General features: G+C 33.3%; 1 protein-coding gene across 2 annotated transcripts in view; it reads right to left on the bottom strand.

The window, feature by feature from the left end:
* The window catches only part of LOC129908407 (dynein axonemal heavy chain 3), a 181,181-nt gene that overhangs the window by 7,111 nt on the left and 148,441 nt on the right, over positions 1 to 25,629 (bottom strand). For both annotated transcript variants that reach the window (XM_055984866.1, XM_055984867.1), the window contains exons 55-62: positions 25,457 to 25,624; positions 24,874 to 25,296; positions 14,510 to 14,646; positions 10,577 to 10,751; positions 10,169 to 10,341; positions 9,514 to 9,996; positions 3,021 to 3,200; positions 2,747 to 2,906 (exon numbers count right to left, since the gene is read on the bottom strand). In XM_055984866.1, coding sequence (XP_055840841.1) covers positions 2,747 to 2,906; positions 3,021 to 3,200; positions 9,514 to 9,996; positions 10,169 to 10,341; positions 10,577 to 10,751; positions 14,510 to 14,646; positions 24,874 to 25,296; positions 25,457 to 25,624 — 1,899 coding nt within the window. The remainder of the gene's footprint in view (positions 1 to 2,746; positions 2,907 to 3,020; positions 3,201 to 9,513; positions 9,997 to 10,168; positions 10,342 to 10,576; positions 10,752 to 14,509; positions 14,647 to 24,873; positions 25,297 to 25,456; positions 25,625 to 25,629) is intronic.

The following is a 25,629-nucleotide window of genomic DNA, read 5'->3' as shown; positions in this document are numbered from 1 at the left end:
ATACAGGGTGTCCCAAAAGTAATGGATCAAAAGATATATGCTGATAGGGCTACTTAAGGGCTCTCAGAATTTGGTAACTTGTTCATCCCAAATCCTTACGGTTTTCGATTTAATGCAATTCTTGTGAAATTTCGAAAAATCCCTACTTTGCAACAGTATTATGCTTCCTGCGCCCATTATTGATTTTTGTTTTTTAAAATTCTTTTACAAAAACATTGGCAAATAATTAGGAACAATTAATTATTCAAAATGTTTTTTTATCCCATACGCCATTTCGCTGCAAATTAACTAACAGTTTCAAGTTTTATAAAAAATCAATTTCTAACTTTTATTTGAGATCAACACCGCAAAAAAATTTGTACGGTGTGAGAATGGTTTAGTATTTTAAAAAGTTGCCCTGTTATTCTAGTTTTCAAAAATGTATAAAAGTTCGCAAAGTTGCAGTTAGATCGCATAATATTACAATTTGAATTCAACAAAACAGGGTTTTTCAGAACAAAAAACAACAAAAAATAAACACATTTTCTCGAACTGTTATTTGTTTATTTTTCTTTGAACAAAAGCCTCTATTTTTGTTTGTATTTTTGCTCTCAAAAACCCTGTTTTGTTGAATTCAAATTGTAATATTATGCGATCTAACTGCAACTTTGCGAACTTTTATACATTTTTGAAAACTAGAATAACAGGGCAACTTTTTAAAATACTAAACCATTCTCACACCGTACAAATTTTTTTGCGGTGTTGATCTCAAATAAAAGTTAGAAATTGATTTTTTATAAAACTTGAAACTGTTAGTTAATTTGCAGCGAAATGGCGTATGGGATAAAAAAACATTTTGAATAATTAATTGTTCCTAATTATTTGCCAATGTTTTTGTAAAAGAATTTTAAAAAACAAAAATCAATAATGGGCGCAGGAAGCATTATACTGTTGCAAAGTAGGGATTTTTCGAAATTTCACAAGAATTGCATTAAATCGAAAACCGTAAGGATTTGGGATGAACAAGTTACCAAATTCTGAGAGCCCTTAAGTAGACCTATCAGCATATTTCTTTTGATCCATTACTTTTGGGACACCCTGTATATATCGGGCAATTGCCCGAAAATTTTTTCAGACTGCAATTGCCCGAAAATTTCCCGAATACTTGAGTATAAAAATGCTTAGTCATCAACTGGTAGAAATAGAAAGTTCTTAGAGCTTCGATTGCTTCGGGAAAAAGGAGACTTTGCACCGTAAACTAAGAGGAAAAACTTACCCCACCCAAAAACACGCTTTTTTCTATTTTCTATTAGAAAGAAACTCAGAAACCCTTGTTTTCGAGACATTTATTTAAACTCATTTTTCAAATCGGCTATAGGGGGAAGTGGTCACCCTTCGTACAGTTTTTACTTATTTATTTTTAGTTATTTATTTACTCACTCCAGCTTCAGGAAAATGGACTTTATTTGTAATATGTATATTATTACACTTTACAAAAAAATTTGACACTTCCAAGTCAAAGGCTTAAATAGTTATAGCCATTTTACTGGGACTAGATTTTTGTACGAATCCTCCCCACCCGTGGGGTACCTTCGTACAGCACATGGGGTACATTCGTACAGGATATTTAAAACGTTAATTTGACTAACTTTTGATTTGTCAAATGCCAAATATGAGTTTTAAAACATTTAATTACTTATTAATTTATTAATTAATTGAACTTGAATCAGAAAAAAACAAAAACAAATAAAAAACTTAATTTTTCGCGATTCGATGATTCTGAAACAAATTATTATTTACATATATAAAAATACCAACCTTAATTTACTATAGAATGCGAAAAACTTATTATAGAGGTTTAAATTTCATTTCAATAAAACTGTAACTCCGTGTTTTGATTGTTATCTCATCAAGAAAATTTACTGGCGGGCATACGTATGCATACGAATGTGCCCCATGTTTGACTGTACGAATGCTCCCCAAGCTGTACATAATGCAGAAAAATCGATTTTTGAAAAAATGTACTGAGATTTTGCAATATTTATAATTAAAACACAAATTTAACACTTTAAACAACAATTCTTCATTACTGTTTAGCCAAAAACATACTAAACTTAAACACAACATGACATCAAATGTACATAAAAAAATTACTCAGAGCACTAAAAAACACTAAAAGTCTTGTGGCGACCGAATCCGTTGCACTTAGGATTCAAAATTTATCTAGCAGCTCGGCGCCTACTATGTCTATGCACACTAGTAAGCACGTGTTTGAATACCGTTTAGTTTTTGTTTTAAGCTCACTGTACGAAGGGTGACCGTGTACGAAGGGTGACCACTTCCCCCTACCTATAATAAATTTTTTGAAGTCTTATACTTACTTTCTTAACATCTACAATCATTAATTTGTTGTATTCTGTTAAAAAATAAAACAGCCACTTGTTTGAAGTACATTTCTGAAGACTGCTTTGGAAGAAATTGAGCAGAATGTGAGAAAATAAAATTTTATCCTTTTAAGTTTTTCTTTAGGAAAACGGACTTTCGAAAAATTCGTAACAAGTAGAAAACATATTTCATTCCAAAACTTTGAGAACTTATTCTTTAGAAAGCATGTATGTATTTTTCGTATTTCGTTGAAAACACGCAATCAAAATTTCTATTGAAATCCACCCAAAAAATTCTTAAAAACAAACCAAAAGAATTCGAAAAAAATAAAGAACAAAAAAAGGACAATCTCTTCGAAAGCGCGCTGTGAAAATTTGCTTACACTATTCGTTTCCTTATTATTACGATTTATATCAGCGTTTTCGTGTAAACCGAAAACTTCCGGATGTGGGCTAAGTGGAAAGCTTGAGATATAGTCGACACTGAAGATACGAGCAGGATTCTCTGGTATGCAGTAGTCACCGGATTGTGATAGGGGATAACTGTTAAAAAAAAAATAGAAAATAAATAAAAATGTAAAAAATAAAGAAACTATTTTAGATTTTGTGGTTTCTAAAGGATATTTTCATCATTTGAGTACAAATTGGCGGATTTACTTGTCGATTTCGATGGCATCAGGATTGTAGATTGTATTCAATAGGGAAAGGATTAGACGACGATCTTTGTCGTCGGTGACACGACCACCATAGTTGCATTCTCCGGTTAAATAGATGTGTCCTTGGAATGGTATGCTGTCGGATTGTTTTAAAAACATTTTTAGCTGCAGTAAGGATATTCTGAAAATAATAGAACAAAAATAAATAAAATTCAGTGAGGTGATACTTTACCATGTTGTTTTTTTTGTTTTCTTTTGTTTTGATTCATAGAAAATAGTAAATGGGATAAATAATGTGACAGAATGAAGGCAGATTGATTTATATACAAGTATAACATGGTTTTGGGGTTATCCTAATGTGTGTATTTTATTTATGTATGCGAAAGATTGGATTTTGTGGAAACACGCCTTTAATGGTTGTGAAACAAATATAAATGGTAAGCAGATTTTTGGAAATGCTAAATGGGTAGCTTGTAGCTTCATAATGTGATGATTGTGCTTTCTATGATTAGAGAAAAAACTGTGAGGAGAAGACTTTATTTGTGAAACTCTAGCATGACATAATTTAAGAAAAGAAAATACACATTTGGGGTTTGTTATCTGTAGATCATAAATAGTTGATAATATATCTCACATTCTAAAACTTGTTTCATTTTTCAACTGATAAAGTAGGTACACAAGAGCATTCATAAAAATATCAAATTATTTTGCTAGTGCAAAAGGAGGCAGAAGCTTTGATATTTAATTATGGCAATTAAACTTAATTTTTAGTTTTTATCGATTTACTTGAGGCCAAAAATTAGGTCTTTTTTAAAACTTAAAAGTTTCGAGTTCTGTGAGAATCCCTAAAAGCAAAATTGAAATTTTATTTTCAGGACAAAAATTAAGGGTAGCTGCATTATAACCAAAATGAAAAAAAAAACTTACTTTTCTTAAAAACGGCTCTAACGGTTTTGATACAAAAAAAAATGTGTGTAATAACGTAATACTTTTAAAGTAAAACAATATTTTTAACTGTTATTTATAAAACATGTCATTAAAGAGTCTTCGTTTCTGACTTGCTTTACAAAATTTTCAAAAATCACATTTTTGATAATAATTTAATTTTTTATTAACAATCTATTTTTTTTTATTTTTAAGTGTTGATTAATATTTTTCAACGGCCAACTTGATCTCTTATTGTTGAATTTTTGAACATACATTTTGTTTACCCTTTTTGGGCAGTCTAAAAATTTCTTTTAAATTTTTGAACACTTTTAAAATTAATCGTATTTTTATATTGTTTTCTTTTTTTTTTTAACATTTTTTAGTGATATAAAAAAGTAAAATGTGCAATAGTTATAATATAAATCTTTGGTTTCTAGTTTTTTTTTAGGTACCAAATTTGTAAAAATGTCAAAACCTTGCATTTATTTTTTGTTATTTGTTTAGTATGTCCCTTATTTTGGACAGTGCCGAATATCAACGCACAAACGGGCTATATATTTCGAAATAATTAAAAAAAAAATCATTCTTCACGCTTGAAGGTCATATCAGAACGCTACTTAATTAAAAAAAAATATATTTTTTATTTATAAACAATATTTAACAAAAAAAAAAAAAACAATAAACATCGTTGATTAATAAATATTTTTTTAAGTAAAACACTTCAAAATTACCTGTAATTTATCGATTTATGGAAATATTGAAAATTTAGTTGAGTCAGGTTAATTTTTAAAATAAAAGACACTCTAACATGCATCCTTGTCGTTTTTATTTTTGATTTTAAATGAGTGCTTCAAAAGAGTCTAAAACAAAATGCGCGAATGGGTTTCACTTGCTCTTCTAAAAGTTATAAATTTATATTTATTATGTTTACTTATATTTTTTGCGAAGCACATTAGAATTTTCAACTAGATACTTAATAGATATTTAACTAGATAATTTGGTCACTGTGGCGTATGCGTAATATTTTTGGAATAGTACATTAACCCGAAAAGTACATTTCTTACAGTTAATCAGTTATTAAAAGAGGGAGAAAAGCGCACCATGAATCCCAAATAGATTTTTTAACTCTATTAGATTAATTTAAGTATCTGACTTACTTTTCTAGATCAAGTTATGTTAACTTATCATACAAAATAAAAGCTTAGGCTAAATTTTTCGAAAAAAACTTAACAAAACATGGGTAAACACCTTTTTACTTGTTCCATATTTTTTTTGAAAATTATAAAAAAAAATTAATCTAAAATTGATATGCCAATTTTCGCAAAAAACGGCAACACCAAATTTAATCAAGGCCATTATAGCTGCTTTCAAGATAATTGCAACACTTCAATAATTTTATACGGGAGGTATAACTTTTTAAGAAATTATAAACTTTTACAGTAATTAAAAAATCAGGCAGACAGTAGAAAAGTCATCTCATTATACATAAGTTTATAAATTATTGTGAAGCTAAATGTTGTATAATCAAGAATTTATCTATCTATGTTTGTATACATATATCTAAGTAAGTCTTGGAAAATTCAATTCAAAACCATCTGTACAAAACATCAAGTAAATCCATTCAAGAACGGACGGTTAACGTAAACAAAACTACTTTTATGAAATTCTCCATCAGCGTATTGTTGGTTTTGGTTAAAACACGAAAGTTATCAAAGGATTGTCTAGATTATTTAAAAAAAAATGTAGGTACGTGTTTTTTTTTTCAAAATTTTTCGTAATAAAATATAAATTAATATTTGAAGATTTATTGATGACGGTTGCCAACCAAAACTCAGTAATTCACATTGTTTTCCTTAAAAAAATTAAGTTCATCTTTAATTTATTATTTAACTTATAAAATTAAAGAAAAGTTTTTGAAAAAAAGTGTTTTTGTTCACAAAATAATTAATTTATATTAAAAAAAAAATAGCAACAGCAGAAATTTTTAACCCAAAGAGGTAAAATTATTTAAAATAATCGACTTTAGAAAGAAAAGATTATCAAATTCGGAGTTGTGCGGCCAATTTCCTGATATTACCATTTTGCAGCTTTTTGAAATATTGTTTAAATTTTTTTTTTATTAATTTTTTAAGAATTTTATTACAAAATTCCGTAAAAGTAAATAATAATTCATTATGTAGATATGTAAGTATGTATATTATTTCGAATACCGACGCGGAAAAATAATAGCTAGTGAAAGCTAAGTTGAGATTTTTTAAATTTTCAAACTTGTTATTTCCTAGTCCTTCCTTCTTATGTTTTTAAATTTCCATAGGGGGTTGCAAAAACTGACTTTTAAATTTACCAAACATTTCCCAATTACCTCCATAAATTTGTGTATTTTACATTTTTTGATTATATTAAATATGACTCTTTTAATTTTTTAACAAATAGGTATAGTCTATTTAATAGACCCGAGCTCCAGAGCAAAAATAGAACAAATTCGTTCAAGACTTTTTATTGGCGATTATGATTCCTTGGCATACAAGAATACTCCAGCCAAAAGTGCTACTAAATCCGTTGGTGCATTTCTGAGAAAACGGCAACACTGGTCGGTTTTCAGTTTTTTTGATTTAACTCGAAAACCAAGCCTGACTTTGAAATGGTTCAAAGACACTTTTCATAGCAAATTAAATTTTCTGTCAAGTTAAGATGGTTAATAAATTTTAAAAATTATTTTTGACTAAAATTCTAACCTAAAATCAAAGAAAAAAAAGTTAAAAAATTGACAATTTTATTTTTTCTTACTAAATCAAGGGGCATTTTGTGTATGTAGCCGGGACGTCCAAACTTTGTACTAATGAAATAAAGTAGAGGTAAAATCCTTTGATAATATGCAATTTTAATTTTTTTTTGTCAAGAAACAACTTGAATGTACCTATTCAAAAATTAGCACTTTTTCTAAATTTTTGACTTTTTTAATTAAAAGCAAGTTTTTAAAACTCGATAAAACGTATTAATTGGTAACTTTAAGACTTTTAAAGTAAACATACTTCGAAGGATTGATTTAATATAAACTAAATATGGCAAACAAAAAAATTTAATTGCATCCTTATGGCCTTTTGTGCAATTTTGTGTATGTGCATTTTTATAAATACGGGTTGAATGGATGGACGGAGAGCCATTAGCTTTGGTCTATTGCATAGAAGAACATTTAATACCAACTCTTTTACTGTTTTCAATGGCCTGAAAAACAATTCTTGAAAAATCTGCGACCAACGAAAAGTTTCTCTTGAAAAACGAAAACAATACTCTAATGAGTTTGAAACAAAATAGCTCAGGCAAATTAGTAAACCCAATTGCACTTTTCGCGGGATAAATTTTTTTCATGGAACGTGTTTAGGTGAATGTCCTAATAGTAAAAGTGAATTTTTTGGTATGATAAGATTTCGGAAACAGCCGCCATCTTGGAAAAGAGGTCGGTGCCGTTTTTATTTTATAACTCCATTTTTACTCATTTAAACCAAAAATGTCCAAGGATAGACTTATTATAAATTAAATTATCTAAAAAATGATATACAAATGAATTCCGTGAACTAGTTAAATTCAATTTTATAGTCGGTCAAAGTCCAGGTTCTTCTCGCAAGGTTAAGACAATATGACATTTTTTCAAATATCCGAAGAACTTTTTATTTGTTTGGGATTTTCTTAAAGAATGAATTATAGCACTTTTAAATATCTATAAAATGAGCCCTTTCTCGTAACTGTAACCAACATAATGTATGAGCCACCTAACGTCGAAGCTCACATTCTACTAGTCAAAAGTGAGAAAATAACAAGTTTTCTTCTATTAGATCGAGCAAATTTTTGAAATGGAGGCATAACCAAAATATAAGTAAACAGTTTGTTAACTATATTCGTCTAAATATTGAAACCTTTATATGGTTTTCGAGGTTTTAAATGAAGTGAATTTTCCAATTAATGTGAATAAGCTAAAGTGACATTATTTATAATTCTAAATATAAGAACTGATGCCCTGTCATTTTTCCTAAACATGAACACCTCAATCTCAGCATTACGATAAGTATAACTCAAGATATGAGGCGTGTAAGCCGTTATGTTTTCGAGACTATTGTGTTTAATTTTTGATTGTTTATTTGAACTATTGAAATGTTCAGTTAAAAAATCGTATATCATGACTTCGACGTTTGGTTGCTTCTGCAATGTGATGGTTACAAAAACAATAAAGGGTTCATTTCATCGATACTTAAAAGTGCTATAATTCATTCTTTAAGAAAATCCCAAACAAATAAAAAGTTCTTCAGATATTTGGAAAAATGTCATATTGTCTTAACCTTGCGAGAAGAACCTGGACTTTGACCGACTATAAAATTGAATTTAACCAGTTCACGGAATTCATTTGTATATCATTTTTTAGATAATTTAATTTATAATAAGTCTATCCTTGGACATTTTTGGTTTAAATGAGTAAAAATGGAGTTATAAAATAAAAACGACACCGACCTCTTTTCCAAGATGGCGGCTGTTCCCGATATCTTATCATCCCAAAAAATTCACTTTTACTATAAGGACATTCACCTAAACACGTTCCATGAAAAAAATTTATCCCGCGAAAAGTGCAATTGGATTTACTAATTTGCCTGAGCTATTTTGTTTCAAACTCATTAGAGTATTGTTTTCGTTTTTCAAGAGAAACTTTTCGTTGGTCGCAGATTTTTCAAGAATTGTTTTTCAGGCCATTGAAAACAGTAAAAGAGTTGGTATTAAATGTTCTTCTATGCAATAGACCAAAGCTAATGGCTCTCCGTCCATCCATTCAACCCGTATTTATAAAAATGCACATACACAAAATTGCACAAAAGGCCATAAGGATGCAATTAAATTTTTTTGTTTGCCATATTTAGTTTATATTAAATCAATCCTTCGAAGTATGTTTACTTTAAAAGTCAAAAAGTTACCAATTAATACGATTTTATCGAGTTTTAAAAACTTGCTTTTAACTAAAAAAGTCAGAAATTTAGAAAAAGTGCTAATTTTTGAATAGGTACATTTAAGTTGTTTCTTGACAAAAAAAAATTAAAATTGCATATTATCAAAGGATTTTACCTCTACTTTATTTCATTAGTACAAAGTTTGGACGTCCCGGCTACATACACAAAATGCCCCTTGATTTAGTAAGAAAAAAATAAAATTGTCAATTTTTTAACTTTTTTTTCTTTGATTTTAGGTTAGAATTTTAGTCAAAAATAATTTTTAAAATTTATTAACCATCTTTACTTGACAGAAAATTTAATTTGCTATGAAAAGTGTCTTTGAACCATTTCAAAGTCAGGCTTGGTTTTCGAGTTAAATCAAAAAAACTGAAAACCGACCAGTGTTGCCGTTTTCTCAGAAATGCACCAACGGATTTAGTAGCACTTTTGGCTGGAGTATTCTTGTATGGCAAGGAATCATAATCAGCAATAAAAACTCTTGAACGAATTTGTTCCATCCAAAAGGGTCTATTCAATAGACTAGTAACACAAATCAAAATAAAAAGAAACTCAATACATAAATTAGGTACTCACTTTAAATCGGATTCATTAAATTCATATGGTATATTCCATCCCAATGGTCCGAATTCCCTTCGTTCCTGAACAATTGCATGAAAGAATACCAATGCAAATACACCCCGCAGCCAACACTTGCGCGCATTTGGTTTGCCAATAAAAGCTTTCGAAAAGAATTTGTCCCTTACCAGGGGATCCGAATTGAATGATCTCATCATATTCATTTTCAATCCCTTGGGTGGTTCATTTGTCATCTTAACTGAGTTCTGCAACACCGACACTGGAAACACTTGACTCGGATACGAGGTGCACCACAAGCGATAGTCTGGATGAGCTGACTCAGCAAGGACTCCATCGTTGCATATCCTTTCAAGTTCACCCATCCAACTAACAGCAACGTGACAGTTTTGTAAAACAACCCAATGACCAAAACGGTTGGCTTCTATTATCATTTTCTCAGCTCTAGGTCCCTGGCCTTGACCTAGAGAAATAGTTTTTGTCCTGTGATGATGATGACGATGATGATGACGGTCAAGTGGAAAATTTACCACAAAAAAGGAAAAAATATAAAATTTAGTTTTATTGGATAAAAGTTGTGAGTGAGTAGGGGTGGACTGGCCATGGCCATGTGGTCAGGTTATATTGGGACATTTATGACACACAATTAACTTACTTGTCATACATGTTCCGTTGCTTTGCATACATAAACAAGCTGGCCATTGGGTCGGATCCGGGAGACAATAAAAATACCAACGGTATTGTGGGTGAACTGTCAGCAAATGATGAATGCAGGTCAAAGGGTGGTGGCTCGACAAATGACTGATCCATATTTCGTGTTATGAAATCCTGTTTGAGGATATTTTATATTATTTTTTTTCATAAGTTTGTTTTGTTTCTGAAGGATAGCAAGTTTTTCATTAAAATAAAAACAAAAAAAAAACAAAATATATAATTCCCACTAGAGGAAGTGTGTGTGTGTATTTGAGTGAGGATGTGAAAAAGCTTTGTGTGGTTGTTGTTATACATTATAACTTATTGGTTTTTGGCGTGAATTTCGTACAAAGTTGGATTCATAACTCACCCGAATGGCGGGCACGATTTTATCGGGTCTTATGCACTTCAATAGAATTAAACTTATCAATTCTCCAGCGTTGTGATAAGGTGCGGGGAATGTAGCCAGTTCCGGGGATGATAAATCGTAAAAACTCTTCCATTCATCAATGTTATTGGTGAATTCTTGATGAAGCTGATTGAGGCTTTTGGTTAGAGAATAAAAAAAAAATAAAAGATAAGCCTGTGGTTTGATAAAAAAAAAAGCTTTTTATTTAGAAAAACATATATTCGTGAGAAGTTAAGAGATTGAATGGATTTTTTGTTTGTGTTTCTTGTGTAATCGCTGTTATGAGTATATATATCCCACTTCTGATTATGTTGCCTAAAAATTCCTATGAACTCATCAAATTAAGTTAATCCTGATGCTGACACTTCGTCGCCTAGAATTGGGTTGCCGTATACACTGCTGAAAACCTATGTATGTTGTAGGTATACCTATATGGCAATTCAATTCTAGAGGGCGACGAAATGTAGAAGTCATGTAAGTTTTTAAGGACAAGAGTGGTTAAAAAAATCGATAATTCGGTAATTTTTTTTTTCCATATCCCATCTACCAATGAAAAAATCCGAGTATTGCGAAAATTTTAAAAGTTTAATACGTTCTTACGAGATGGCTGAGGACTGAGCATAAAAGACAAATTATGTGAACTCTTGGATCGAGCCTACGAAGACCTCTGGAATACTTTATCTCAAGGCACTATTTTCTACAGATTCATTCGTTTAATTGGGAATGAGAGCGATAGCCCAGAAGTTTAAGAAAATACTGGGAGAATCATGGTCAAACCAAGTCGTGTGTATCAGATTGAACTCATAAACACAAAATTCACATTTTGTACATTGCCATTAGTCAAGAAGATCGTCAAATCCAATTCCTTTGATTAACATGACAAGGAAGATCAAGCTTTTGCTTCAAAAATAAGGTTGATAGCCAAATAGAGTAGTTAGAAAATTACCTAAGCAACCTCGAAGAATTTTTCGGTGTTTGTTCTATAGCATCTCTTCGGCAACTTGTTGATACAAGACTAATATTACTCCTAGCCAATATTGGGAGACGGACACAATCCCGAAATTCTGAATCCCAGAAAACCCTTTAAACATTGCAAATACACTAGCTTCGTCAATTTTCAACCGATTTTCATAAAAAATTAGTCATTTGATTAAAACTTAATATAGTTTCAAAAAATTATCGAAATTGACATTTTGTAGTTCAAAATTATGCTAAAAATCGAGAAAACGTCGAAAAAAAAACACTATTTTAAAAATTCTTGAGATTATGAAGTCTAGGGTTTTTTTTATATGTCGTTGAAAAGTTTGAAATATCTTCTTTTAAGAACTGGTTCAAAAATTGACATCGGTTGAAAATTGCCGAAGCTGTTGTATTTGTCTGTTTTTTGTCCCTAAATCCAGATTTTGGAAGTATTTTGAAAAACAAAGTATGCATGATTTAATACATTCAATATGCCTTCCAAAACGTACTAGGTCACCAGAAAAATATTTACAAATTTTGTTTTTTATCGTTAAACAGTGTAGCTATTGCAATGTAAAAATCTTTAACTCTTCTAAAATACACAGCAGCCAAAAACTAGGCTAAATCAAAAATTTGGAAGATATTTTAATTTTGCTCTCTAGTAACATAAACATTATTTCAAATACCTTTCGTGCTGATGTTTGGTGAATTATTTCTCAAATATCGAATTTCACGGTTTTGGCTTTTAAACGTCGATATTTCGAGTAACATATTTTTAAATTTTTTTTTGTATGTGTGACTTTTATAGGGGAAGTGGGGGCAAGACTGCACCTTTAGTGTTTGACTGTCTTAAAAGCCAATAGAAAACAACTTTAAAATAAAATAAAGTCTTTATTCATTAAGTTTATTGTTTATTGAAGGAACTCTCATTATTATAAAAAAAAATAAAAATATTGAACAAATTATAATAAGTTTTTAAAAAACATCTAACAAAAAACGGTCTTGCCCCCATGGGAGAAAGACTTCCCAATCAAACAGTTTCTTTTGTTTTAAAAGCAGTTTTTTTTTGCAATAATAACACACTTATGCTATATTTTCATTAGTTTTCATTACAGCACAAGCTTTTTGATACCATTTGGTACACATTTTCACTTAATTCAACAATATTTTGGATTGGATCTACAAAACAGTTGCAAGTAGAAGGTACAAATACAGCCTGCAAAGTCCTCTTCCTCAGAATGATCACTTACAGTATTATTTGGCGCCTGTCGCTTAGCTTTTTGGAAGATTTACCGGTGACCTTCTTTTCTCACTTTTTTTAAGTTATCTTAAAATATCGCCCATGGGCGGTCTTGCCACAGTCATATCATAGCTGATGGTCTCGATATTTTTTTTATTTATCTTTTTGACTCCTTTTTTCGCGGCAAATACTTTTGAATATTCACTTTCTATTATAAAAATAGGAAAAGTTAAAAATTTAAAATTTTTTCAGTGTTATAACTACAGTTGACTTTTCACACGAACGATAACAATATGATGAAAAATCACAAAATTTACCGTAACTCTTCGGCGCCTCAACCGAAATGGCTAAAACTTACAGACATGATCGACCATACCAAAGGCATCTATTTTGTATTGCAAGTGTTGCCAATTTTTTTCATGCAATATAGTACAAAAACGGTCTTGCCCCCAGTTCCCCTATACTAACAATATCTTTCGATTCCAGTGTCAATCTTTTTTCTATCACTTTTTGTTAGGGAAACAGCTATTTTACCTCAGTTTACCCTACTAAAATGTAAATTTTACCATTTTTGAAATAATTTTTTAATTCGATCTGTTTTACTCTAGATCTAATAGACCCCTCCCTCCCCGTTCATCGTCGTCCCTTCAAATTATTTGGACAAGATGTGAAATATTGACACTGTTTATAACGTTACTCTATGTAGGTACTCGAAAATTATATATAGGTTTTTCAAATATTCATTTAGATTTACAAATTTTCATTAACATTAAGAAAATCAAAAACAAGAGGGTTCGAAATTCTAGGATCCAAGTATGCAACAGCCCAATTATATCAAATTTTTCGGTAAAAAGTTCTTTGACTTAATTACTTATCAGAATTTGAACTTTTTGGACTTAAACATATTAAGCGAAAAGAGCACGTGTTTTTTTTCCAGACTAGGGTTGGGAGATACGAGTAAGTTTTTAAATTTAAGTCCTTACAACATACTTCCTTTTTTCCCATTAATTTCTTCATTCCGGGACTTATTCCTCTGATTTTTTTTTTATATTAAAAAAATTAAGAGCAACATTATTTCTAAAGTAAATATAATATAAACCTATAACAGCGAGTATATAAAAACTTTGTCCAAGACTTATACCATTAATAAAATCGCGCGCTTCCTCCTTTTACAAAGGATTAAAATAATTTTCTTTTAACAAAAATAAAAGAAAACAAAATAAAAGTTATTTATGGTTCATTCTGTTAAAGGCAATATTATTATAAGCTTTCAGCCCCTTTTTCCTGCGTCCTCTTTCTGACCTTCCATTATATGCACTCCCGCAACTTCCTTAAAAGCAAAACAAACGATTACACGTAATCCTGACGTTGGAAAATAATAAAATTTCCACTTGTATTCTTTCATTGAATCTATGTCCTATCGCACTGTATAGCCTCTTGCACCCAAGTCTTTTACTTATTATAACGAACAACGTAAAAAAAAAATAATAATAACCTAAAGCGCAAAAACCTACGTCCTAGCTTATTCAAGCAGAAAAATCCCATCAACTTTTCTTATGTTTTTTCTTTTTCTCCTGTATTTTTGTTGTCCCAATCTGTCCCATCCACTACCTACCCGCCAAGCAATGCCGGCCGCCATCGCCACCCACAACAAAACACGATGTAGACAATTGAAGCATGACTAATACGCTTACCCGTTCAAGTCACTGGCTCGAAAAATCTGCGTCCAAGCTTTATCGGGAAGCCATCCGGGCGCTGGATTGGGTGGTATAGTCTTCAGGCCAACACCTCCAGTCAGGAAGAACACCAAGTGCGATTTATCTATTTTATCCTGGAAAATATTTTCATTCATGCCAAAACACAGATTAAAATTATGATTGAAAGCTTATTACAAAGGTTCACTTTTCTTATACATATAAAGAGTGCGAGTGCGAAGTGAAGAACTGCGGGTGCTACTCTATATTGCTTTGCCACCACCCACTTTTAGGCTCTCATATTATAATTCACTTGCCTTGTTGCACAACAATAGCAAATGACTAAGAATTATGATGCGAAAGGATTAGCTGGCAAAGGAAACAGCCAGCGCCAGGAGGTCTTAGTCCATGCACAATGGGGCAAATTATGTCTAAAGCTGACTTAGGCTGGACAAATAAAGTCGAGATAAATTAATAATATACGCCTGAAAGTAGGCTTCTTAATAAATGATAGGGACAGGGGGAGATTAAATTTATTTTTTTTTGCGTCAGTTTTTTTTTTAATAAAATAATGATATCATAGTTTTTATACCCAGGTTCAATGTATTATGGGTCTTGTGTGAATTGATAAATTTAATTTCCTGAAAACAAAATACCGAAGTTAATCTAAGTATTCTGAATGAAGTTGATAGACAGTTTTAGGACAGTTAAGGACCTTGAGCAGGTAAAAAGCTTATTATCTTTTTAAGACCCCAACAGTTCTGCCTAGTTATGGATGGAAATCAACTAATAACGTGGAAGGAGCATTTATCTTGACGACCATGTTACTCAAAGTAACAATTTTTCGAAAAACTTCCTAGCCATGCCGTTTTCTGCGTAACGTCAAGATATTCAAAGACGATTTTGACCAGTTACTTTTTTTGAAAATTAGTAAAGCTTAGTAAAGGCGACAGACTTGTCCAAAGTTATAGGTTACAGTTGCAATCTCAAAGCTGATAATTATAATTTTTGTAATTTGTTGCTGAATAAATAAATATTGGACGAAGACCCGACTTACTTAGACATCCTTTGTATCTTGTAATAACACAAAAACTATCGAGTTAGAACAGGAGCGTACATTCTATTGGTGCAGCCGGGGCGATATGTCCCAGGGCCTCCGACATATGCCAGGCCCCACTAAAGGTTATGTAGTGAAGAAACCTTATAAACAAAAAACCGAGCGGAGCAAACAGATCTAATGTTCAATCAGAGCCCTATTTCATAAACATTGACAAGTGCGACAGGTGACAATTTGTAAAGTGACAACTTGACAATGTTCTAATTTTAGTCCCATAAATAATTTGACAATTATGTACAATTGTCGGAAAATTCGTGACAACTGTCAAGTTTTGTTAAAAGTTGGTGGACACTTACAGCATCCCACAAAAAGGAACCATGCCCTCTACTTTGGAAACTGGTTCGAACTTTAATTAAATTAAAATGAAAAGTGTTGTTGTGTTGTATTTTTGCTGTATATTTATCCGATTCGTTCTTACTTAACGACAAATTTGTCACGACAATTTTGTGAAAACACAAAAACGAAAAATTTGACATAGTCTGACAGTGACAAAATTGTCAAGACAAATTTGTCGTATTATTTAACTGACAAATACATATGTCACCTGTCAATATAATACGAAATGAAAACTTTTTTTTCAAGTGCGACAAATTTGTCGAATTGCCTCCTGATGTCAATGTTTATGAAATAGGGCCCAGCTTGCATATTTAAGTTTGGCTAGCGCCACAATTGCCGTGGGTCCCGTAGCATTATTGGACCCCTAGAAAAATCAAATGCTAAAGACACCTTAAAAATAAGTTATAATGTTATATATACCAAATACAAGAATAGGTACCAGAAAATATTTTTTTTTTTCAGGAGTATTGTCTTTTGTGAAGAACTGACAAAGCCTCCAAGAGTGTCAGTGTCATGAAAAACTTTATCTCTGCTTCATAAATTATAGGTCCCTTCCATTTTAGAAAATAATTTATACGCACACAAGAGTGGTTAGAGTTATGATAATAGCAACTCAAATGTTAAAGCTTTTTATTCAAAAAAATTAAAGAAAATTTAGTATTTGATATTTTTTAAAATAAAATCTGTTTTCATAATTAATTAAACACCGTTTTAGATGATCTTTTACAAAAAATTAAGTACCTATGGCATTTGATTTCTTGCATGGAAAGGAATTTTTGGAAAAAGAATTCGAAAATCGTTTAAGCCGTTTTTAAAAAATTAATTTTTATGTATACAAATTTTCCAACATTTTTCAAAAAAAAGTTAAGAAAATAAGTTGAAAATAAGACAGAGTACCTTAAGTCCAAAAAAATTTTTTGAAAACCAGTCAACTCTTAACTGCACTTACTCATTACATATACAATATACATAAGTTTTAATTTAAAAACAAAATTACAGAAATAGAGCTAAGATTCAAGCTTAAATGGAGACAAAAATTTCAGTTCAATTAAAATTAAAAACCTTAAGAAAATAACATTGAAAATGAAATTTTCAAAAATTCCTTAAGTCGACATAAGTTAATCTGTCTTATTGCCACAGACAACACATAAAAATGAAATTTCGATTTAATCAATCAAACCGTTTCCAAAAATTTGATTTTTGAAAAAAAAAAAAATTAAAATATGTACCTACATATTTTTGAAAAATCCAAAAGAGTGTTTTTTGAAAATTTTCTGTAATTTTAAGATTATGGATACTTTAACGTTTTTGTAAAAAAGCGGAATAGTCGTCTTCGAGATATTAAAAAAAAAAAAAATTGGTTCTGTGGCAGGTACCGTTATAACGTTCTAACGTTTCTAAAAAGTTTGTTTTGTTTTATTTTAAGAAGTTGTGTCTTATTTGTAGGTAACATTACACGCAAACATTTTTACCAAGATCGTTAGAGCCGTTTTTGAAAAAAAATTAACTTTTCTATTTCTATTTGTTTTGTTTTGTTCTTAAAAAAAATAAATTTTGAAGCGTGGGTGTTATGCTTGCGGGGTGTGTGGGTGCAAATGCGTAAATGCGTGAATGTGCGTGTGTGAGAATGCAGTGGATGTGTGTGAATGCAGTGGATGTGCGTGAGTGTTAAAACCTGTTTTGTACTGGCGACGATAACAGAGCCAGGCAACCGTCAGAGACGTTTAGCCTGTCTACAGTCTTATGTGACGAAGATTGTATATACGGAGGTGAAGAGCCAGGCGACCAAAGAATTGTTCAGCCTGTCTACTTATGCAGCAACGATAATTAGCGAAAGCTAAAATACCCAATTCTATCAAAAATAAAAACAATGATAACTCCAACGAAAAGTTGTGTGTTCACCATTAAGCTTTATTAGACAGAATGCGACTTCTACTGATTTGCTGTGGCCTTTTATACTGTAGAAGGCGGCAGCACATTACAATGGTTATGTTTTATAAAATGTGTTGTTTTTTTGTGTATCTGTTTTTTTTTGTTAGCACTTTTAAATTTACATTGTTTGTCAAAATGTGTTTGTTAAAAATTAATGAATTATATAAACAAAAAAATAATTAAAGAATTTAAGTAATTAATTTTAAATGTATGCATGATTAAATGTTTTTTATATTATTTATGTTGTTAATGTTGATTTGTTTTAAGGATGACTGTTACAATCTCCCCCTCTGCCTCATGGAACGTCTCGGAAATGTGGCAGGATCATTTGTATTTGTGGTCTCAGGTGGAGTCATCCTTCTATTGGATTTTGGGCCGATCATCTTTGCCTCGGAAATGGTTTCGGGTGTTGCAGATCTTTCTTCAAATGATTGGTTAGGTGACGTCATCTTTCTTTTAGACTTTGAATCGATCTTTTTAGCTTCATTGTTAGGATTAGGGTTCGCAGGTCGTCCTCTTTTTCTGAAAGAAACAATGGGTTTAGGATATGGAAGTTCTTTCGAACCCCCAGAGAATAAGGAAATCATTGATGCGTGATATGTGCCCAATGGAACGGTCGGGTCATCTTCTTTTGCGATTGTATAGCTGCTTAAACCTTTCTTCTTCAAAATAACATAAGGGCCATCTCTTTTCGGTGCCAGTTTCGAAGTAAAACCTGACGATGCTTTGCTGATTGTATGAGTTTTGACAAGAACCTTATCGCCAACTTTAAACTCGTAGTGGGGTCTTCGCTTCTTGTCAGCGTAGACTTTACTTCGGTCTTGTGACTTCTCGGATGCTTCTCTTGCTTTCTTCAGAGTATCGGCTAGTTTAATTAAGTGTGGAGTGATCTGGGGTATGAAGTTTTCTGTTTGGACAATCGCTTTTAGATCATGATTGACGTCATCCGGCGTTCGTAATTCCCTTCCAAATGTCAAAAATGCAGGTGAGAATCCAGTGCTTTCACATTTGACTGTATTCATCGCAAATCGTATAGCTGGGAGTTTGAGATTCCACATTGTGTGTTGATTTCCAACTAGGATTGAAAGTTGGGTTTTTAGATCTCGATTTTTTCTCTCGACTGGGTTTGCTTCTGGATGATATACAGGAGTGAACGATTGTTTTATATCCAGGCAATAAGTTAGCTTTTGCATCAATGCAGATATAAATTGTGTTCCGTTGTCACTGTGCAATCTTCGTGGAACTCCATACCGCAGGAAAACTTCATTTAACAAAGTTAGGGCACAATTTTCAGCAGTACCTTCTTTCAAGGGGAATAGCTCAACCCAACGACTACATAAGTCTTCGACAATTAATATCCATTGATGTCCACTAGGAGTGGTGGGTAGCGGTCCAAAAAGATCTACTGCTATAACTTCAAATCTTTGCCTACTCGGGGTTGTTTGCAATAAACCGGCTGGTTTTAAATTTGAAGCTTTATAGCGTTGGCATTCTACGCAAACTTTGATATGTTTAGCAACATCTGATCTCATTCCATGCCAGTAATAGCGACTTGATATACGAGCCAATGTCTTATCCACACCATAATGTCCAGCAGTACAGTCATCGTGATACTTCTTCAGTATCATAGCTATCATTGACTTTGGTATGACGAGTTGGCCGTTTTCCGAATCTTCCTCAGAACAATACCGGTATAAAACACCATCCACAAGCATGTACCCTCTACTGGTCCAACGAAATAAGTTTTCATCATTGTTTTCGAATGAATCGATTATGAGTTTAAGATCAAAATCGGCTAGTTGGTTATCTCTAATTTCCTTCGAACCTGTTCTTGGAATATCAACAATAAATGAGCAAATTATACAATCCTCTGTATGATCATTGTCGGGACATGGCGGTCGGGATAGAGTGTCAGCTACAGCATTGTTTCTACCGGGATTGTAACCTATCTCAATGTTATAAGGTTGTAACTGAAGTGCCCATCTGGCGAGTCTACCGGTCGGAGATTTCAGGCTCATAAGCCATTTTAAGGGTTGATGATCGGTAAGAATCTTCACTTCAGATCCTTCGATATACCCTCGAAATTTTTCGACTGCCCATACCACTGCGAGTGCTTCACGCTCCGTTGTCGAGTAATTTCGTTCTGCAGGTAGGAGTAAACGGCTTGCAAATTCAACAGGGTGTTCCATCTCGTTCTCCCCCTGGAGTAAAACAGCTCCGATAGCATAGCTGCTGGCATCGGTTTTGAGAATGAATGGAATATCATCTTTTACTTGCTGCAAAATTGGAGAAGTTGTCAGAAGTTTTTTAAGATTGTCAAACGCGTTTTGCTCATCGATTCCCCATTTCCAAACAACATTCTTTTTCGTCAAATTCGATAGTGGTTTGGATATATCTGCGAAATTTGGGATAAATCTTCTGTACCAGGAACAAGTTTGCAAAAAGGATAATACTTGTTTCTGATTCTTGGGACTTGGGCGTAGTAGTATGGCATCAGTTTTTTCGGGATCAACCTTGAAACCATCGGGTGTCAAAATGTGACCCAAATATTTTATTTCAGAGCAACAAAATCTGCATTTGTCTCGATTAAGTTTGAACCCAAATTGCTTCAGACGTTCGAAAACTGTTTGTAGATCGTTAAGATGTTTTGAAAAGTTCTCGGAGCAGATAATTATATCATCCAGATATGCAAGGATCAGAATTTGTGGCAGTCCATTTCGAAATTTGTCAATAAGGCGTTGGAACGTTGCTGGTGCGTTTCGCAATCCAAATGGCATTCGTTTGAAAACATAAGATCCGAATGGTGTTATAAAAGCAGTTTTAAGTCGATCTTCTTCTGCTATTTTAATTTGCCAATACCCAGAACGTAAGTCCAGTGTTGACATGTATGGCGTACTCTTCGCTGCGTGCAGAAGATCATCCATTCTAGGCAACGGATAGCGATCTGGTATGGTTATAGCATTCAATTTGCGATAGTCGACGCATACTCTTATTTGTCCATCTTTTTTCGGGACCATGACCACAGGAAAGGCCCATGGGGAGTGTTTCTCTTCAATAATGCCTTTTTTAAGCATATCGTCAATCTCGGCTTTCAACTGTATTTTCCTTGCTGGTGATATTCGGTACGGTGGATTTGATATGGGTTTATGTGTTCCCGTATTGATTTGGTGTTCTATATTGGAAATAGGTGTTGTTATCTCTCCAAAAATTTCATCTTGCTCGCTTAACATCCTTTCAAGGTGTTTTCTATCAGTTCCATTGAGTGAATAACCTTCATCTCGGCTGAGTTGAATATCCATGGAATTTAGGATGAACCAGTCATCAACATTTGAATCGGCTTTCTTTGGTGCACTAAAAAGATCATTTCCTCTTTCAGGTGTTTTCATCTCCTGAGGCAGCGCGTCAGAGAAGATTGCTTGGATGCTGTGCGGTGAGTAATCATTGGATCGTTTGCGTTTCGGTGTACTTGGGATAGGGCTTATTATTTCATGGCTTTCAACCCAAGCCAAATATGCTGAAACTTGTTTGAGCTTTTCATCCTTTTCCAATATTTTGTGGTAATTTACTTTCGAAGCGGGTTTTGGCGTTTTAAAGGGGTTTTCTCGAGGTTCGATTTGAATCTTGTCATTACTCTTAGTCAATTTAAAATCAAACGTAGTTGCTGGGTCGTCAATGAAATAGTATGCTCTTTGAGCAATATTTAAAACAAGCCCACATTGTTCGAGAAAATCGATGCCTAACAACGTGCGATTTCCTTTGGCCTTTGGAAGGGCTATAAAACGAATTTTACGTAGTCTTTTCCCAATAATAATATCTACTATAGTTGAATAAACGATTTCTTTTTTCGTTATTCCATCAGCCAAAGTTATCTCTGCGTTAACTTTCTGAAAAGGGCAACCCTTTTGGAGAAGTTGTTGGTAAAGACGTGACCCTGCGACGCTCGTTCGAGCTGCGGTATCAATATATGCTTCACCTTTCAGTCCATTTATATTAACATCTACAGTAGGCACATTTCTGCCTATAACAGTTGACTCGATGAGGTTGAAGTCAAGCATTGCTGGACTATTTGCATTTTTGTTACTGCATGTTGGACAGTTTGTTCTGCAATAACCTGCAGCTCCACATCCGTAACAACTAAGTGTAGGTTTCTTGGCCTCATTTTGATTGTTTGCGGCTTTTTTAAAACATTGTTCAGCAGAATGTCCTTGCTTTCTGCAAAAGGTGCATCTTACTTTTTTAAATTCCTCGACAGGTTTCCCTGGAGGACGGCTTTCTCTGAGAACGATTTCGGCTTCTCGAGCTTCTTTTAAAAGTTCTTGAAATGTGTTGACTGAGGTTCTTGGAACCTTTTCTCTGACACTCAAAAGAAGTTGACCATAAATCATATTAATCATGATTTGTTCGGATATCTCATCTTTTAGCTGCGAAAACAATACTCTCTTTTTACAAATAAATTCGTCAGTTGATTGGTTTGGCTTTTGTTTATCCTCGAAAATCTCTACATAAACTCGCCAGGAAGGTTTTGGTGGAGCAAACGATGAGCGAAGTAATTTTAATGCATCTTCAAACGATTTTGCTTCGTTTTTCACTCCTTGCCACCAGTTTGAAGCGAAACCTTCTAACAAGAGTGGGAATCCTACCAGAGCATTTTTATCCGAAACGTTTTCAGAGTCTTTGTACACACTTATTGTGGCAATGAAGTCTTCCAGCTTGGAGGTATTTCTTTCACCATTATAACGAGCGGTGCATCGGCTAAAGGTACCTTGGAGTTCTTTAACGCCTATGGCAGCTACCAAGCGGGTGAGTTGGTCTTCGGATAGAGCGATCGAGGCTGATTGGTCGTCTGGCATATTTGTAAATTCTAGGTTTGACTGTAGGGGTTCTTTAAATGTGTTTTCGTTTATAATTGTAGTCTCTGTTTCACTCTCTGGTGATTCGAATTCAGACGTATACTCAATATCGGAGATATAGTTAGAGGAGTCTGATGACGAAGAACTTCTTTCAATATATTGAACCTTCGGTTTTTCAGATAACCGGTGACTTTTTCTCATACCGTGATGAAAAAAAAAAAATTGCGCAGCACCTTTCTTGTGCGATTATTGTTTGTATATCAAAATATGTAAACACGATAGTGTAAAATTGAATTGATAAAAAAAAATCTTTTGCTTACTTAAGCGGGTTTGACTGTAATATTGGGTTGTACTGTCGTTAATTTTGATTATCTTTTGATTCGTCGATTGGTACAAAAAAAAAAAAAATGTGTTCGCAGTTAATCGGGTTTGACTGTATTTTTCGGGTTGTACTGTACCGTCCAAAAAAAAATCTCAGCTTTTCCTTTATATATGGAGAAAAAAAAATTTTTTTTTTTTTTTTTTTGTCCACTTAACCGGGTTTTACTTTGATAGGACTTAACTGGGTCCTACTGTACTGTCCACCGACTGACAGTCTGACATACGTAGCCCCACGTTGGGCGCCAATTGAAGCGTGGGTGTTATGCTTGCGGGGTGTGTGGGTGCAAATGCGTAAATGCGTGAATGTGCGTGTGTGAGAATGCAGTGGATGTGTGTGAATGCAGTGGATGTGCGTGAGTGTTAAAACCTGTTTTGTACTGGCGACGATAACAGAGCCAGGCAACCGTCAGAGACGTTTAGCCTGTCTACAGTCTTATGTGACGAAGATTGTATATACGGAGGTGAAGAGCCAGGCGACCAAAGAATTGTTCAGCCTGTCTACTTATGCAGCAACGATAATTAGCGAAAGCTAAAATACCCAATTCTATCAAAAATAAAAACAATGATAACTCCAACGAAAAGTTGTGTGTTCACCATTAAGCTTTATTAGACAGAATGCGACTTCTACTGATTTGCTGTGGCCTTTTATACTGTAGAAGGCGGCAGCACATTACAATGGTTATGTTTTATAAAATGTGTTGTTTTTTTGTGTATCTGTTTTTTTTTGTTAGCACTTTTAAATTTACATTGTTTGTCAAAATGTGTTTGTTAAAAATTAATGAATTATATAAACAAAAAAATAATTAAAGAATTTAAGTAATTAATTTTAAATGTATGCATGATTAAATGTTTTTTATATTATTTATGTTGTTAATGTTGATTTGTTTTAAGGATGACTGTTACAATTTTAATTTTTCCTCAAAACTGTTAACTACCAAGTTTGAAGAAAATCGCTCCAGTAGTTTAGGCAGTAGGTCGCCAGCCCCATTTGCTACTGAGCAAGCAGGGTTCCGCATTGAGGCCTCCTGCGTCCATCATATCAACATCCTGAGGATTAAAATAGACTAGTACGTTGAATATCTTCATCTGTTTTTTATCGACTTCAAGAAAACTTTTAACAACGTAAACAAGGCATTTTTTGGCTTACTTAGTGGAGAAAGGGTATTCCAAAGAAGATCATTGCTATTACAAAACAACAAAATGAGTCAAATGCCACATCCTGCATGAAGGAAGACGAATTCGAAGTACAAAGTGGAGTCAGACAGGGCTGCATTTTATCACCAATTTTGTTTTATATTGGTGATGATTTATAAAGGTACTCGTACTGTGATAGAAAACGCAGGAATTGGATGGCTCCTGATTTGTAATCTTAAACATTTAGATTACGCGGAAGACGCTGACGGATAATGTATCTACCTAATCTCTCTCACAGGATCAAGGATCTCCATCAAATAATATCGAGGTCGGATAGAGAAGCACAAAATAAGGGGCTGAGAATCAATATGGGAAAAAACAAAACCGACCAGCCTTGAAACTCGGTCATAAATATTTCTCAATAATTGATAGAGAAAGTACCGAAAAAGAAAGAAAAATAAATTAATATTAACTCAGCTTTGTCAATATTGTTGCCCCACTGTAATTAATAACAAAATGCACACTGCACGCACATTATATCTCTATCAACGTTAAACAATCAGCAGCGCGCACAAAGATCTATAATATAGTGCAACACTTTTGCACTCTCTTACCTGTGAAACTAGAATCCCCAGGCACATAACCATCGAGATTACAAGTTTATCCTTTTCAAAGAGCGATCGGCAGACATTCACATAGATGGACTTTGTGAAGAAATCATTCAAATGGGCCAACCGTTCGTCGAGTACTTTGGATTTTGGTGCCTTGAGGATGGCATTCACAAAGAGATTGAGAAACCAACCCAAGGAATACTGGTACATTGGATCGATGTTGGCCAATTCGCTGATGCAAAAGAACAGAATGGCAGAGTGCTTAGCCACGGGGATATATTGTTGGCGGGCTGCGTCGATTTCCGTTTCGGTTGCGACTGCAATAATCTGCTTCTCTTGGATTTCCTCGGAAAGGATTTTGCTCGACGAGAGGATATTGATGGCGTTCTCGTCTTCCAACACATTGCCTTCGGATGTCGAAAGGACCTGCAAGGAACAAACAATAAATGAAGGATGGATGCATACCTATAGATTTTGGTATAGAAGAGTTTTGAAGTTTTGGCCAATTTTTGTTTTGTTTTGTTATTCGTTTTTTTTTTTTGTTTCTTTTGTATTTTTCGATTGTGTCTCGATTTTATATATTCACCTCGAGGATTTTCGACTCGATGTTGTATAGAGCGTCACGATTCTTCGCAGATTCAATTATAAGTTGCTCCTTCTTCTCTTGCAAATCAGGACGTTCGTGTGCAACGACATTTGCCAGCAGCTGTTCGCGAAGTCCTTGTTCGGTAATCATAAAGTTGAGGATGGTTACCTGAA

This window comes from Episyrphus balteatus, chromosome 2 (genome assembly GCF_945859705.1).
Source record: "Episyrphus balteatus chromosome 2, idEpiBalt1.1, whole genome shotgun sequence".
NCBI classification, from domain to species: Eukaryota; Metazoa; Arthropoda; class Insecta; order Diptera; family Syrphidae; genus Episyrphus; species Episyrphus balteatus.
This window is presented reverse-complemented; position numbering and strand designations above follow the sequence as displayed.